At 41.2% G+C, this 14,887-nt stretch overlaps 1 protein-coding gene across 4 annotated transcripts in view; it reads right to left on the bottom strand.

Annotated features, from left to right (window-relative positions):
- The window catches only part of LOC127569267 (A disintegrin and metalloproteinase with thrombospondin motifs 2-like), a 210,057-nt gene that overhangs the window by 66,506 nt on the left and 128,664 nt on the right, over nt 1-14,887 (bottom strand). For 3 of the 4 annotated variants that reach the window (XM_052013745.1, XM_052013744.1, XM_052013742.1), the window contains exon 3: nt 10,664-10,866. In XM_052013745.1, coding sequence (XP_051869705.1) covers nt 10,664-10,866 — 203 coding nt within the window. The remainder of the gene's footprint in view (nt 1-10,663; nt 10,867-14,887) is intronic. The other variant, XM_052013743.1, reaches the window with a different exon arrangement.

Raw genomic sequence — 14,887 nt, forward strand, 5'->3', positions numbered from 1 at the left:
ATCACCGATCCGACCTGGTGGTTAACCTTTAAGGTATCCTGCACGAGTACCCCCAAGTCCCTTTGTACTTCTGTACTTTGAATTTTCTCTCCTTCTAGATAATAATCTGCCCGTTTATTTCTGTTTCCAAAGTGTACACATTTCTCAACATTGAATCTCATCTGCCATTTCCTTGCCCATTCTCCTAAACTATCGAGGCCTCTCTGCAACCTTCCTGTCTCCTCAATACTCTCTACTCCTCCACCTATCTTGGTGTCGTCCGCAAACTTAGCCACAAAAACCATTTACTCCATCGTCCAAATCGTTAATGTACAAGGTAAAAGAAAAAGAAGCGGCCCCAACACCGACCCCTGCGGAACACCACTAGTAACCGGTAGCCAACCAGAACAAGATCCTTTTATTCCCACCCTTTGCTTCCTGCCAACCAGCCAATGCTCCACCCATTCTGTTATCCTACCTGTAATTCCATGACCTCTCATCTTATTTATCAGTCTCTTATGCGGCACCTTGTCAAAGGCCTTTTGAAAGTCTAAATACACAACATCTACTGCCTCTCCCTTATCCACCCTACCTGTGATTTCTTCAAAAAAACTCCAGTAGGTTGGTCAGGCAGGATCTTCCCTTCACAAAACCATGTTGGCTAGGACCTATCTTGCCTTGCACCTCTAGGTATTCCATAACCCCATCCTTGAGGATCGATTCCAATAACTTTCCCACCACTGACGTCAGACTAGTAGATCTGTAATTTCCTTTATGCTGCCTCTCACCTTTCTTATACAACGGAACTACATTTGCGACTCTCCAGTCCTCCAGAACCATGCCGGCGTCTATCGATTCCTGGAAAATTATCACCAATGCCTCCGCTATCTCTAAAGCCACCTCCTTCAGAACCTGGGGATGAACCTCATCTGGTCCGGGAGACTTATCAGTCTTTAGCCCATTTAGTTTTCCTAGCACCTTCTCTCTAGTAATCTTAACTGAACTCAGTTCCATTCCGTGAGACCCCTGACTAACTGGTATCTTGCTGATGTCCTCCACAGTGAAGACCGATGCAAAATACTCATTTAGTTCTTCTGCCATCTCTTTATCATCCATTATAATCTCTCCCGCACCATTATCGATTGGTCCTATATCAACCTGTGTCTCTCTTTTACTCTTCATATATTTAAAAAAACTCTTAGTATCCTTTCGAATGTTATCTGCCAACTTCCTTTCATAATTCATCTTTTCTTTCCTAACGACCTTCTTAGTTGCTTTCTGCAGGTTTTTAAAAGTTTCCCAGTCTTCTGTTTTCCCACTATTTTTTGCTTCCTTGTATGCCCTCCCTTTTGCTTTTATTTTAGCCTTCACCTCTCTCGTTATCCACATTTGTGCCTTTTTTCCATTCAAAACCTTTTTTCTTGGAATATATCTATCCTGCATTTTCCTTATTACTTGTAGAAATTCCTTCCATTTCTGCTCCGCCGTCCCTCCAGCTAGCTTACTCTTCCAATCAATTTGGAGTCTAAGAATGCGCCAACAATACCATAAACTACAAGCTTTAATCAGGCTGTCACATGGAGCTAAGCACTTCCCAGAGGGAGGGTGGGAAATTTTGAGTCACTCTCAGCAGCTGTCAAGCAGTTAGTGGTCAGTTTTCCAGCAAAGTTGACAGAAATCTGGAAACAGTTGGCCTGACACTTTCAAATGGAATGCGAGCACAGCAGAAGAAAGATATAATAACCCCACTTAAGTCATTAAGGTAGGATACCACTTCTCATGATCTTATCATATACACAAACCTGAAGCAATCCTGGCCACTGCCTTTCAGGCTTTAAGAATTATGTGATATGCAAGGTCTACAAAATGTCCTAGAGCCAAGTTTATAACTAATTTTCTAGTACTACATATGTGCATTAATTAATTTATTTTTCTGTTCCATTTTAGGTAATTTCAGTGTGCTTTCTGCACAAAATTATTTCTGGTTAACTTACCACTAGCCAAACATCTAGAGGCACAGAGGAAAGTCAGCTGCTGAGGCCAGGCTCAAGAAAGCTTGCATTAAATTTAATTAACATTTCAAACAAATTTCATAAGGTAGTAATTTCTGAAATTTTACCAGGTCTGGTCTGAAATAAGAATTATATAATGTGGTTGTGAGCTTTGGCATTTGCTGATCTCTTTTCCATCAACATCACACTGGTTTATGCGTTGACAGCCGACTTGTCTGCATTTCAACCAATACACCAAATTTCCATGAGGTGAGTTGCACTGCTTTATGCTAACTAAAATGATCTACAGATACCTATGCTCTAGAAAGCCTTTTAGACCAGAATTTTCTGCTTACACATTGGAGCAGAATGCCATTAAACCATTGTAAAATAATCATCCAGGGTGAACATAACTTTTAAAGGGACAGAATGCTGTGGCAGCATCAGGCTGAGGGGGCAGTAAGTGATTAAGGAAACAATTCTGTCATCTAATTGACTGGATATCAGAAAGGGCAGGTACAGGGATCCCTTGTGAATTTGGAATTGCCTAACAAGAGATCAGTCCTGAATCAAAGTTAGTGAAGAGGGTAATCATTAGACTGCAGATTCCTAAAACATATAGGTCATGAAAGTAAATTCAGCACCCATTTGCTCTAAATATGGCATAATGGTTAAATTTCCAGACTAATAGTCGCATGTCTGGATTAGTAATTTAGAGATTTGAGTTCAAATCCCACCATCTCAGCTGGAAAATTTAAATTCAGATAATAAATCTTGAATTAAATGGTTGTATCAGTAATGGGCATATAGGAATATGACTGTAATGATATAAAAATGTGCCTGGTTCATCACTGCTCACTGGGAAGCAGAATCTGTCACTATGACCTGATTTGATCCATATGTGACTTCAGCCTCATCAATCTGATGGACTCTTAGCTAAGATGGCCTAGCAAGCCACACACTTCAAAGGAAAATTAGGGATAGGCAATATGATATCCATATGCAGTGACTGAATTACAAAAAAGCCTTGTGGCATTTGTCCCAAATACTCAATGAATCATGTCTCAGTCCATTCTCCCATTCTGCAGTCCTGGGCCCACATTTTTGCATGGATATCACGTGGTTAGAACTGCCCCGAGCTAATAGCAACAGGCTACATCTGCCTATATTATAAGATATCTGCAAGCCATTCCCACTTTAAGCATATTTCTGTTTTTAATCTATATTTTTTGTGGTTCTGATCACCACGATATATTCATATCATCCACCAGCTTGTAGCTTGGTCCTCCGAAACCTTTATTCTTTTGTTGATAAAGATAGTAAAGGGCATTAGCCCAAACAGTCCAGTGCTCCACAACCAACCAACCTTCCTCATAGAACCTTGACCATTCCATCTCTGAAAATGTAATAAGTTTCTATCCAGCCAAAGATACTGTTTTCCACCACCCAGGACTCAACAATGCTTATCAACCTTCTGTACAGCATTTCATAAAAGACTTCTTAAAAACTGAAATGCACACTTTCAGTTGGGCTTTAATGATCTGGCAACCCCGTAATTCCTTCAAACAACTCCCTCAACTTCTGCAACAGATAAATATGCTGCAAAACAATTAAAGCTCCATAGCTTCAGTAGAAATGATTAATAAATAGTATTTACATGTTAAATTTGGAGACAATATTCATTGCTGAAGAGCAAACATATTAGCCATTTATTCTTCTAAGATGCCCTTGTACTTATTAACTGTGTTAAAGGCTACATGCCAGTGTCATAAAATATGCTGAATGTCTAACCAAAAAAACAAACCTACTAATGCTGCAGGAAAAGTGAAATGTAACCATGAGGAAGAAAACACAATCAGAGAATGTATTATTTCAGGTTATTCATGCAGTACTTTACAATTAATAAAGATTTTACAGTACAAGAAGAAAAAGTAGCTTTCATTTATAAAGCACTTGACCTCAGGTTGTTCTAAAGTGCTTTACAACCAATGAAGTACTTTTGAACCACCGTCCCTGTTGTTGTATAGGCAAACATCTAAGTGAATGGTTGAGGTAAATGTTTTGATTCCTATACCACTTAAAATATGGCAATCAATTTTGCATAGGAAGACAAGTGGTCAAATACCCTGCTTCATCGTGTCAGCTGAACGATAAATGTTAGTCTGTACGTTAGAATTCATTGATCTTCTTTGAATAGTGCCTTAGGTTAAGTCTATCCTGAGCGACAAGCAAGCCCACAGTGCGAGGTTTTATCCCCCAACATTGCAATACTCTCAATTCTACACTGAGGTGCCAAAGTCAGTGCTTAAACCCATAAACTCAGTTAGGGAACAATCACTGAACCAAGGAAATAAAGAAAATGGACACTGATATTTCTGGGTACAATCCAATAGGCTTGTCCTTGGAAGGAGGTGCCAGAATTTGGAGAGAATCCAGATCTAATGAAGCATAGACTCCAAAAGAAGACAGTCAGGATGTGGGAGTCAATCTCCTACTTTCCTACTGTCCATTGCTTGCTTCAATCTTAGGTTCAATGATCCACTAAGAAAAGGCATCCTTTGGCCTCAGAGAATTCAAGGAGGAAAATTAATCAATTAACCTGAGAATGCAGGCCACGGTTTCCTATAGTTCACATTGTTATATTACTTTTTTGGCTCATTAACATTCTCTACCACCCTTCTCCCACCCCAGTCAGAGCAGCAGGGTGATCCTTCAATTTTAATGTATTTCCTTGAAGCAGGCATCTCTAGTGTTCTTCTGTACGGGGATGGTACCGGAGGATTGGAGGGTGGCGAATGTTGTCCCCTTGTTCAAAAAAGGTAGTAGGGATAGTCCAGGGAATTACAGACCAGTAAGCCTTATGTCTGTGGTGGGCAAGCTGTTGGAAAGGATTCTTAGAGATAGGATCTATGAGCATTTAGAGAATCATGGACTGATTAGGGACAGCCAGCATGGATTTGTGAAGGGAAGATCTAGCCTCACTAGCCTGATAGGGTTCTTTGAGGAGGTAACCGGGAAGATTGATGAGGGTAGTGCAGTAGATGTGGTCTACATGGATTTCAGTAAGGCATTTGACAAGGCTCCGCATGGTAGGCTTCTTCAGAAGGTCAGAGGCCAAGGGATTCAGGGAGACTTGGCTGTGTGGATTCAGAATTGGCTTGCCTGTAGAAAGTAGAGGGTTGTGGTGGAGGGAGTGCATTCGGATTGGAGAGCTGTGACTAGTGGTGTCCCACAGGGATCGGTTCTGGCACCTCTGCTTTTTGTGATATTTATTAATGACTTGAATGATGGGGGTGGAAGGGTGGATTAGCAAGTTTGCAGATGACACAAAGATCGATGGTGCTGTGGATAGTGTGGAGGGCTGTCAAAGCTTACAGAGGGATATTGATAGAATGCAGAGACGGGCTGACAAGTGGCAGATGGAGTTCAATCCGGAGAAGTGTGAGGTGGTACACTTTGGAAGGACAAACTCCAAGGCAGAATACAAGGTAAATGGCAGGATTCTGGGCAGTGTAAAGAAGCAGAGAGATCCAGGGGTTCATATCCACAGATCCCTGAAAGTTGCCACACAGGTGGATAGGGTAGTTAAGAAAGTTTATGGGATGTTAGCTTTCATAAGTCGTGGGATCGAGCTTAAGAGCCGTGAAGTAGTGATGCAGCTTTACAAAACTCTGGTTAGACCACACTTAGAGTACTGTGTCCAGTTCTGGTCGTCTCATTATAGGAAGGATGTGGAGGCGTTGGAAAGGGTGCAGAGGAGATTTACCAGGATGCTGCCTGGATTAGAGAGTATGGATTATGACGATAGACTAAGGGAGCTAGGGCTTTACTCATTGGAGAGAAGGAGGATGAGGGGAGACATGATAGAGGTATACAAAATGTTAAGGGGAATAGATAGAGTGGACAGCCAGCACCTCTTTCCCAGGGCACCAATGCTCAATACAAGAGGGCATGGTTTTAAAGTAATGGGTGGGAAGTTCAAGGGAGACGTCAGAGGGAGGTTTTTCACCCAGAGAGTGGTTGGTGCATGGAATGCGCTGCCTGGTGTGGTGGTGGAGGCTGATACGTTGGGCAAGTTCAAGAGATTGTTAGATAAGCATATGGAGGAATTTAAGAGGGATATATGGGAGGAAGGGGTTAGATAGTCTTAGGAGTGGTTTGAAGGTCGGCACAACATGGTGGGCCGAAGGGCCTGTATTGTGCTCTATTGTTCTATGGTATATTGTTTATCCTGGTTATTGTTATTAGCTGACATATAAAATTTAGAATAAGTTAACACTTATGTAAATGGGAGTCCCTCTTCTATGATATCTTTAGCAGCAGACCTGGAACCTTTAACTTTTGCTCCATATCTTTTGATTAAGCTGAAAAAAGGAAAAAATTAAAAGGACAGATTAAAAGGACAAAATTAGAATTTGTCTTTTTGGTATACGTGTTTTACACGTATAATATAACATATATATGCATATTTTGACTGCGCTTATCACCAAAGTCTGAGAGATCTCAATTAGTAAAGCCATACCCCAAACAATTATGCCTTTATCTGATGGGTGCATTCATGACAAAGCTAATAGTCAGTCAGGTGATTGAGTAATTCTGTTATCAATCAAGCTTGGTATCCATACTGCTGTGAGAAACCAAGACTGATACAATGCACATAAATTGCATGCAACTATTCTCTTCCTGCTGATTTTTCAGGAGAAATTATCTTGTTCTTATTTGGGGAATGTTCCTGTTGTTTCTTTAGACAAAATTTAGCCTAGAAATCATATTTGATCTCTTAAGGTACACTAAAACATGCCTACATTTAGTCCAAATGGTCAATTGAGACCCCCAACCCCCACAAAAAATGGGGTTTGAAATGGTATTAGGATGATTTACACCAAGGAACAAGCACTAAAAAGGGACCTGATGAATTCCTGATGGGCCTCTACCCAATTTTGCACATCCCCCAATGGTTTACTGTGCAGCATTTAGAATAGGGTGCCAGCCCTTAAAGGCACATTCCCCACACCAGCCACACACATGGCTATCATGGTGGAGACAGAGGTTATTGGAAAGAGGAGAGTCACTCCCACAATTTTTCAAAGTCCTGATCAATGAAGTATAAACAGAAACAGCTAGAAATAGTCAGCAGACCAGGAAACAACCACAGACAGAGATACTGAGTTAACATTTCGGATTGACAACCTTTAATTTAGAACGAGGCAAAAGTAGAAGAAAAAAGCCTATATTAAGTTGCAAAGGAGGAGGAAGGGTGGGGACAACAAAGGGAATATCTGTGACAAGATGGAGACATAATTCCCTTTCCCATAATTCCCTTTACTTGGAGTAAAGGGAATTATGAGGCTTTCAGGCGGAAATTGGAAGATTAAATTGGGAACAGATGTTCTCTGGGAAGATTGGAGGGTTGCAGATGTTGTTCCCTTATTCAAGAAGGGGAGTAGGGATAGCCCAGGGAATTATAGACCGGTGAGTCTTACCTCAGTGGTTGGTAAGTTGATGGAGAAGATCCTGAGAGGCAGGATTTATGAACAGCTGCTGGAAATCCAAAATGAAAGAGAAAGCTGCAAAATACTTGGCATCTTTGGAGAATGAAACTGAGTCAATGTTGTAGGCTGATGATTTCTAGCATCTGCAAGTTTTTGATTTCAATACATGTCAGGAGAAAGGTCCTATGCTCCAGAAGTACAAGAGGGCTGTCTGGTCCACCATGAAAGCCTGGCACAAGATGCCTTCCCACATATGTTCTTTTGTTCAGTCAAGCAATGTTTAAATAAATTATGTCATCTCATATCATTTGTGAAGGTAAACTGAACACCACTGTTCACAGCTGCACAGTATCCACACAGATAATGCTTTTTTTATGTGGTACCTTTAAGTCCTTTAAGTGAGTTCATCAGGAAACACAGAAGTGTTGCAGCAAAAAGTAATTGGAACAGGGATTTATTCATTTATATATTATATTCAATGTCGGTGGATCTGCACAGCTGGATGTAAGAGTGTTTTAGGTATCATATGGGTTCTCAAGATGATTATTGATGTGTTATACAAACGATGTTGAAGTTAAGAATTGCTTTGAATGAGGGAATTTCATTTGCAGTGAGATTTATGAAAATCATCTCTCATGAGGCATGTTTTTTAGCCCCATGTGGCTAATGCCTGCCTGCTTCTGCTCAGCTGAAAAACGAGGCTGTGGGTGTTGAGCAGAGAGATTCCCTGGTAGCCATTTTATTCATACTGTTCTTAAGGCCTCGTTTCTCCTTGCCACTCTTCTTCTTCTACTACCGGCTGCTGTGTACACTTTAAGAGATTGTGCAGCAACACAGCACAAGACAGTAGAGAACTCGACACTGGCTTGTTAGGTACTGTATGGTGCCCCCACACAGATACCACAAAATCTCATTTTAGGGAGAGCAATGATGTTTTTCACTACATTCCTGGTACTGGTGTGGCTTATTACAAATAATTTTTATTTACTCATTTTTTGGGAGTTGGGCATTATTTTCAAGGCCAGCATTTATTGCCCATCCCTAATTATCCTTGAATGTTTAGGGTAGTGGATAGCGTGTGCTGTTAAGTATGCTGTTTTGTCCTGGATAGTGTCAAGCTTCTTGAGAGTTGTTGGAGCTGCACTCAACCAGGTAAGTGGAGAATATTGCATCATTCTTTTAACCTTTGCCTTGTAGATGGCAGAAAGACTTCACAGTATCTGGAAATGAGAATCTTGGTAATGCCACTGAATGGCAAGTGTAGATGGTTACATTCTCTAGTGCAGGAGATGGTCATTGCCTGGCACCTTTGTAGCAAGCGATGTTACCTGTTATTTATCAGCCCATGCCCAAATGTTGTTTAGGTCTTGCTGCATGAAGGCACAGGCTGTTTTATTTCCGAATGGAATTGGACATAGTTCAATCAACTCATGAAAGGAAGGTTATTGATGAAGCAGCTGAAGATAGTTGGGGCCTGGGATACTGCCCTGAGGAACTCCTGCAGCCTTTGGCTAGGAAGACATCACTTCTAATATTCCTTTGTGCGGGGTATGAGTCCAGCTATTGCAATATTTTGTCCTTGATGCCCACTGACTTCAGTTTTACCAGGCTCCTTGAGGGCCATACTCAGTCAAACTTTGCCTTGATGTCAAAGGCAGTCATTTTCACCTCACCTCTGGAACTTAGATCTTCAGTCCAAGTTTAAATCATGGCTGTGATGAGAAGTGGTCCTGGCATCACATCTCATCCTAGTTAACGAACAAGTAGCATTCCTGCCACAAATGACCATCTCCAACAGGAGATAATCTAACCACCTACCCTTGCCATTCAATGTCATTACAAGTGATACACTTCCTGATACCTCGAAGACTTTCTGCCATCTACAAGGCACTAGTTGAGAGTGTGATGCAACATTCTCCACTTACCTAGGAGTACATTGTGTTTCTTTGTTGCTTTTATTGCTCTTAAAGGAACACTCCACTGGGATCAAGACATCTGACTGAACACCCTTAGAACTTAATCTGGGCTATTTGAACTCCTACCAAAGTTCACAGAGTATGCTACAAAAGCCGATTTCTCCTCACCAAAATCAAACAGATGGAATAATTTCATCATGAACACAGAGCTATGTGATTTTATCTACTGCTGCAGTGAGTAGCAAAATATGGCAAAGGCCAATTGGAAAGATCCCGTGGAGAGAAAGTTCAAAGCCAACATAAAGCCAACTTGATTTTAATAGAGCGAGCAATTCAGGCATGAGAGTGCGGCCAAAGACTTCCTGCTGACAGCTTTGGAAAGCCTGATATTGCAAATATATTGGAGAGGTCCATTAGTATGTAACATCTCTTGACATGCTGTGGGAATAAGCTCTCACTAATGGGCACATCGTTGTCTCCTGCCCCAAGGTCCTTCACCCACTGTGTGGCTATCACTGTTATCTGGACACCTCCTGTAATAAAGTGCTGCCAGTGACGTCATCACTGAGGCACCTTTTGAATGAGCAACTCAGATGCTAACTGCTAGAGAAACACTACCTGCTATTTTTAGCACACTCTGTGCACTTTGGCAAGAGTTTGAATAGCCCAGAAGAAGATCTAAGGGTGTTCAGTCAGATCTCTCAATGCTGGCAGAGTGTTCTGATAAAGAATGACGAAAGCAATAAAGCAACATAATGAAATCCAAGATATACTGGGATTGTTCCACCACAGCAGGTTGCACCTTTAAGCTCCATTTTATATTGGTGAAGGCAGAAGTGAGATTTGCATGAGTATTGACAATCAGTTCTGCATCCATAACCAGAATAACAACATGGGCACCAACATGATTTGTGCATGAGTTTGTTCATGAATGGTCTTAGTCTGAAACGTCAACTGTTTATTTCCCTCCATGGATGTTGCCTGACCTGCTGAGTTCCTCCAGCACTTTTTGTGTATTATGCATGAGAACACCTGGTTCAATTTCCCAATTTCGCATAAAATGGACCATTTGCACATATACTTTAACTTAACTTTTGGACAATTTGCCCAGAAAACAGGGCTAATTAATCCAATTTCTACTCAACTGCTTCTGAGAATTGATTTTGTTCTCTATGCATTGTGCTCCCACCTCCACCACAAAACGTGTAGCTGAAATTCCTCATTCTTAGAACTATTGAGAGGTTGACAATAAATGCTCACATAAGAGATTACCTAGAGCACTTACTATGTTCATTAGGGTCAGGAGATACTTCTGCACATGGTCCTTCTCATGGAATCGCACCACTGTGTCATCAACTCCAAGAAGAACTTCTATATTATAGTCATCGTCTCTATCATGTCTTCGCACTCTCCTGGTCCTGTTCACCCGTTGCTCAATGCCTTCATATAAGGTTTCCAGATCATGCAGTCCACTCAGATCAGGGTCTGCTAGAGAAAAGGTGCTTCATTAGGAAATGCAGAAGGTCAACATCAAGATAAGTGCTCCTTGATAGCATCATTGCCAATAGTACCAAATAACAATAGTTTTAAGTTCAGTATTAATATTAGCAATAGATAATTCAATCAAGGGATATGCATTACCCTTGTTTATTTTCTGCAGATTAAAGTGAGGGATGCTAATGTTGAGAAGCGGATGTCTTTCTGTTTGGATTTCCTGAGTCCATCTCACAGAATTAGGGCTAAACCTCTGACTATCGTTTCAACTTCAGCTTGCCTGACCCAAGACCTTCACCAGGAGGGAGGGTGAAAAAGCTACTCTACTTCCCTTGGTAGAATAACTAAGGGGAGGTGTGTGTGTGTTGAGGGGGGGGGTGGGGAAGAATAGATGCAAGTTAGATGAAAGTGGATTAATGGGAAGTTGAGAAAAATTTATTTCCTTTGACTAGTGTTGGCGATCTGGAACTCACTGCTTATATTATGGAGGAGACAAGACAAAAACCCTCACCACAATTAAAAGATACCTGGAAGAGCAGAGGCCTGAAGGGTCTGTTTCTACTCTTTCTGACAGAGTTTCAGATCATCAGCACACTGTCACATCCCTCCTGTATCTTTTGTCTAACATTTTAAATCTGTGTTCCTTGAGCCGTCTGTTAATAGAAACAACTTATTTCATTTTACTCGAACTGAGCTCATCTTGTATGCCTCTATGAAATCTCCTCCCAACCTTCTTTTCTTCAAAGAAAATAACTTCATTCTAAACTCGTAGGTATAATTCCTCATTCCAGGAACCACTGTGGTAAATCTTATCTATATCTTTTCTAGGACTTTAACATCCTTCCTAAAGTGTGGTAACTAGAAATGGATGCAATATTCCCAACTAGTGTTTTCATAAACTTTCAAAATAACCTCCCTGCTCTTGTATTCTATACCTCAATTTACGAAGCCCAGAATCCCATTTCCTTTATCAATCATTCTCTCAACAGGTGCTGCCACTTTCAAAGATTTATGTAATTTATACCCATATCCTTTGTGCACCTTTTAGAACTGTGTAATTTAGTCTATATTGCCTTTCCTTGGTCATTCTACCAAAGTGTATCAACATGAATCAGGAACACAGCAAATCCATTCTCACTTGCCTTGAGCATAAAGCCAGTATCAGCAGAAGGAAAGCAAATTATATTGGAGATAATGAAATAAAGCCCCCTTATTTATAATAGCACCTTCCCTGTCGCTTTCAGCATCTCCAGATACTTTGAAATATCAGTGTTGTGATGTAGGATGCAATGGAATGTAGAAAAGATGGCAGCCATCTGCATGAATCAATGATAATGACAAGATCATCTGCTTGAATGAAATAGAAAAAGAAAATGCTTTAATACTCAGGAGATCCAGGCAGCACCTATGAAGAGTGTTAATGTATCAAGTTGCTGACCTTTCATGAAAATTGCTTTGGTGACCCTGTTTGAAGAATAAATATTGGCTAAGACACCACGGATTCCTCTCTGCAAAATAGTACGTGATCTTTGTACTCACTTGAGCATATAGTCTAGTGTCACATCCAAAGGCTAGCACCCATAAACAATGGCAACACTCTTCTAGTACTTGTTGGGCTAGATTTATATGCTTAAACATCTAAAGTATCCTTTAACCTACAATTCTCTAACTTAGGTGAGAAAGAGCCTCCCCACTGAACATCAGCCAAAACTATGTTATGGCGAGAAACACCACACAATTGTAAAGTGGTTCAACTCCAATACCACAACAGTTCATCATTTCCAGTTAGAACATCGTGTGCTGGATTAAGAGCACAAGAAACTGCAGAGAGTTGTGGACAAAGCCCAGCGCATCACGGAAACTAGCCTCCCCTCCATGGACTCTGTCTATACCTCCTCGCTGCCTTGGTGAAGCAGCCAACATAATCAAAGACCCCACCAACACGAGTCATTCTCTCTTTTCTCCTCTCCCATCAGGCAGAAGATACAGGAGCCTGAGGGCACATACCACCAGGCTCGAGGATAGCTTCTATCCCACGGTGATAAGACTATTGAATGGTTCCCTTATATGATGAGATGGACTCTTGATCTCACAATCTACCTTGTTTCACTTTGCAACTTATTGTCTACCTGCAATGCACTTCCCTGTAGCTGTGACACTTTACTCTGTATTCTGTTATTGTTTTTACCCTGTACTACCTCAATGCACTCTGTACTACCTCAATGCACTGTGTAATGAATTGATCTGTACGACGGTATGAAAGACAAGTTTTTCACTGTACCTCTGTACAAGCGACAATAATAAACCAATATCAATACCAATATTATTGTGTTGTGAGGTCATAACTAACTAGAATATGGTGTAAGCAGCTCAAATTTAATCACACTTATTCAGTACTCTATGATACAAAATCACAAAGAATGATCTCCCACAGGTTAGGTCATTCTCTGAGTTATTTTTGTAAAGGTGATGAGAGAAACTTATTAAATAGATCTACGATTTCCTGTATCAGAGATAAAAATTCACCACCCTTATTGGCAACTGATACACATAATTAAATTGTGTAATCAAAACAAACAAAATTGTTCATTCTTCTTCTCTAAACATCAATCTCATTCAAAGAAACCACAATTATAATTCACCATCACTTCACAATGCATGGTTTCTTACTTACTTTTGGAAGATTTTAGCTTACATTTTCAAACGGCTTTCTTTACTGACCATCTAAAATTCCTTTGGTCCTAGTCTGATGGTATATATAAAGATGAACTCTTGGCCACCTATGGTTTATGTCTCAATTTATGTTCAATTTTCCAGAGTCATAAGCATATTTCAGGCAGGCATCACTCACAACACAGCTCCATTTCAGGAAGGAAAAGTGTAAACGGGTTCAGCAGTGTCAGCACAAGATGTAAGACAAACGCCTCCTGTTACAACAATCAATCTCAAAAGCAAATTGCATTTATAGAACACCTTTAATTGGATAAAGCATCTCAAAGCACTTCACAGGAGCATTATCAAACTAGATATTGGGTCACGTAAGGCATTGGGATAGGGGTCCTTACCCTTGTCATAGAGAGAGGTTTTAAGGAGCTCGATTGCATTATGACATTTTAAATTCCCTGTCCCCAAAGACCTTGGCATTTCTGAAGACCTGGGAGACACAGACTTAATTTGGAAAATGCAAATGCAAATGGCAAGAAACACATCAAATTACATTATTCCCTGTGCAATGCCTACAGCGTAAATTAGACCATGTTGTTCTGGGAGCATCCAACATTGGAAACTTCCAGAGCAACAAAGTCTTTGTGTAGTGCCAGACTTGGATCCCACTAAGGTACATTTTATCCTTCAACCGCACTCCCTCCCCCACAGTACAGAAACCCCCACTAAATTCCCCATCAGCCTAATCCCTCATATCCCACTGATCTATACCACACACCCACTCATCCCCAGTTGTAAACCTGTGATCCCTAATATCCCTGAAAGTAATCCCCAATCTCCAATCACCCATCGCAAATCCTGCCCAGGCCCTCACACATTGCTGGCTACCCCCCTCTCCAGGCTTCATACCTGATTGGAGAATCCCTACCCAGACCCAACTTGATCAAAGGTCCTCCCCCAGATCCCTTAACTGATTAATGGCTTTGATGATTCCAGCGCTTGCCTCCCTCAACCCCACCCGTGGCCATCCAATCCTTCAGGCATTTTACCTATTCAATCAACCCAGCTCCCAATCCCTTCCATGATCTACTATCCCATGCCCTGGCCCTAATCTTGACCAACAATCCCATACCCAAGACCCTCCTTCTGATCAATGATCCAACCCTGCACCACCCTACCCCACCCCCCCCATCTTCCTCAACTCCCACCTGGTGAATAATTTGCTTGCTAAACTAATCCAACCTGACTCCAAGGACCCATTACCTTTCCCCTCTCACCTGAGCTCACCTATCACTTGCCAGCTTGTGCTCCTCCTCCTCCTCCCCCCACCTTCTTATTCTGGCTTCTGCCC

The sequence above is a fragment of the Pristis pectinata genome, chromosome 4, assembly GCF_009764475.1.
Source record: "Pristis pectinata isolate sPriPec2 chromosome 4, sPriPec2.1.pri, whole genome shotgun sequence".
Classification (NCBI taxonomy): Eukaryota; Metazoa; Chordata; class Chondrichthyes; order Rhinopristiformes; family Pristidae; genus Pristis; species Pristis pectinata.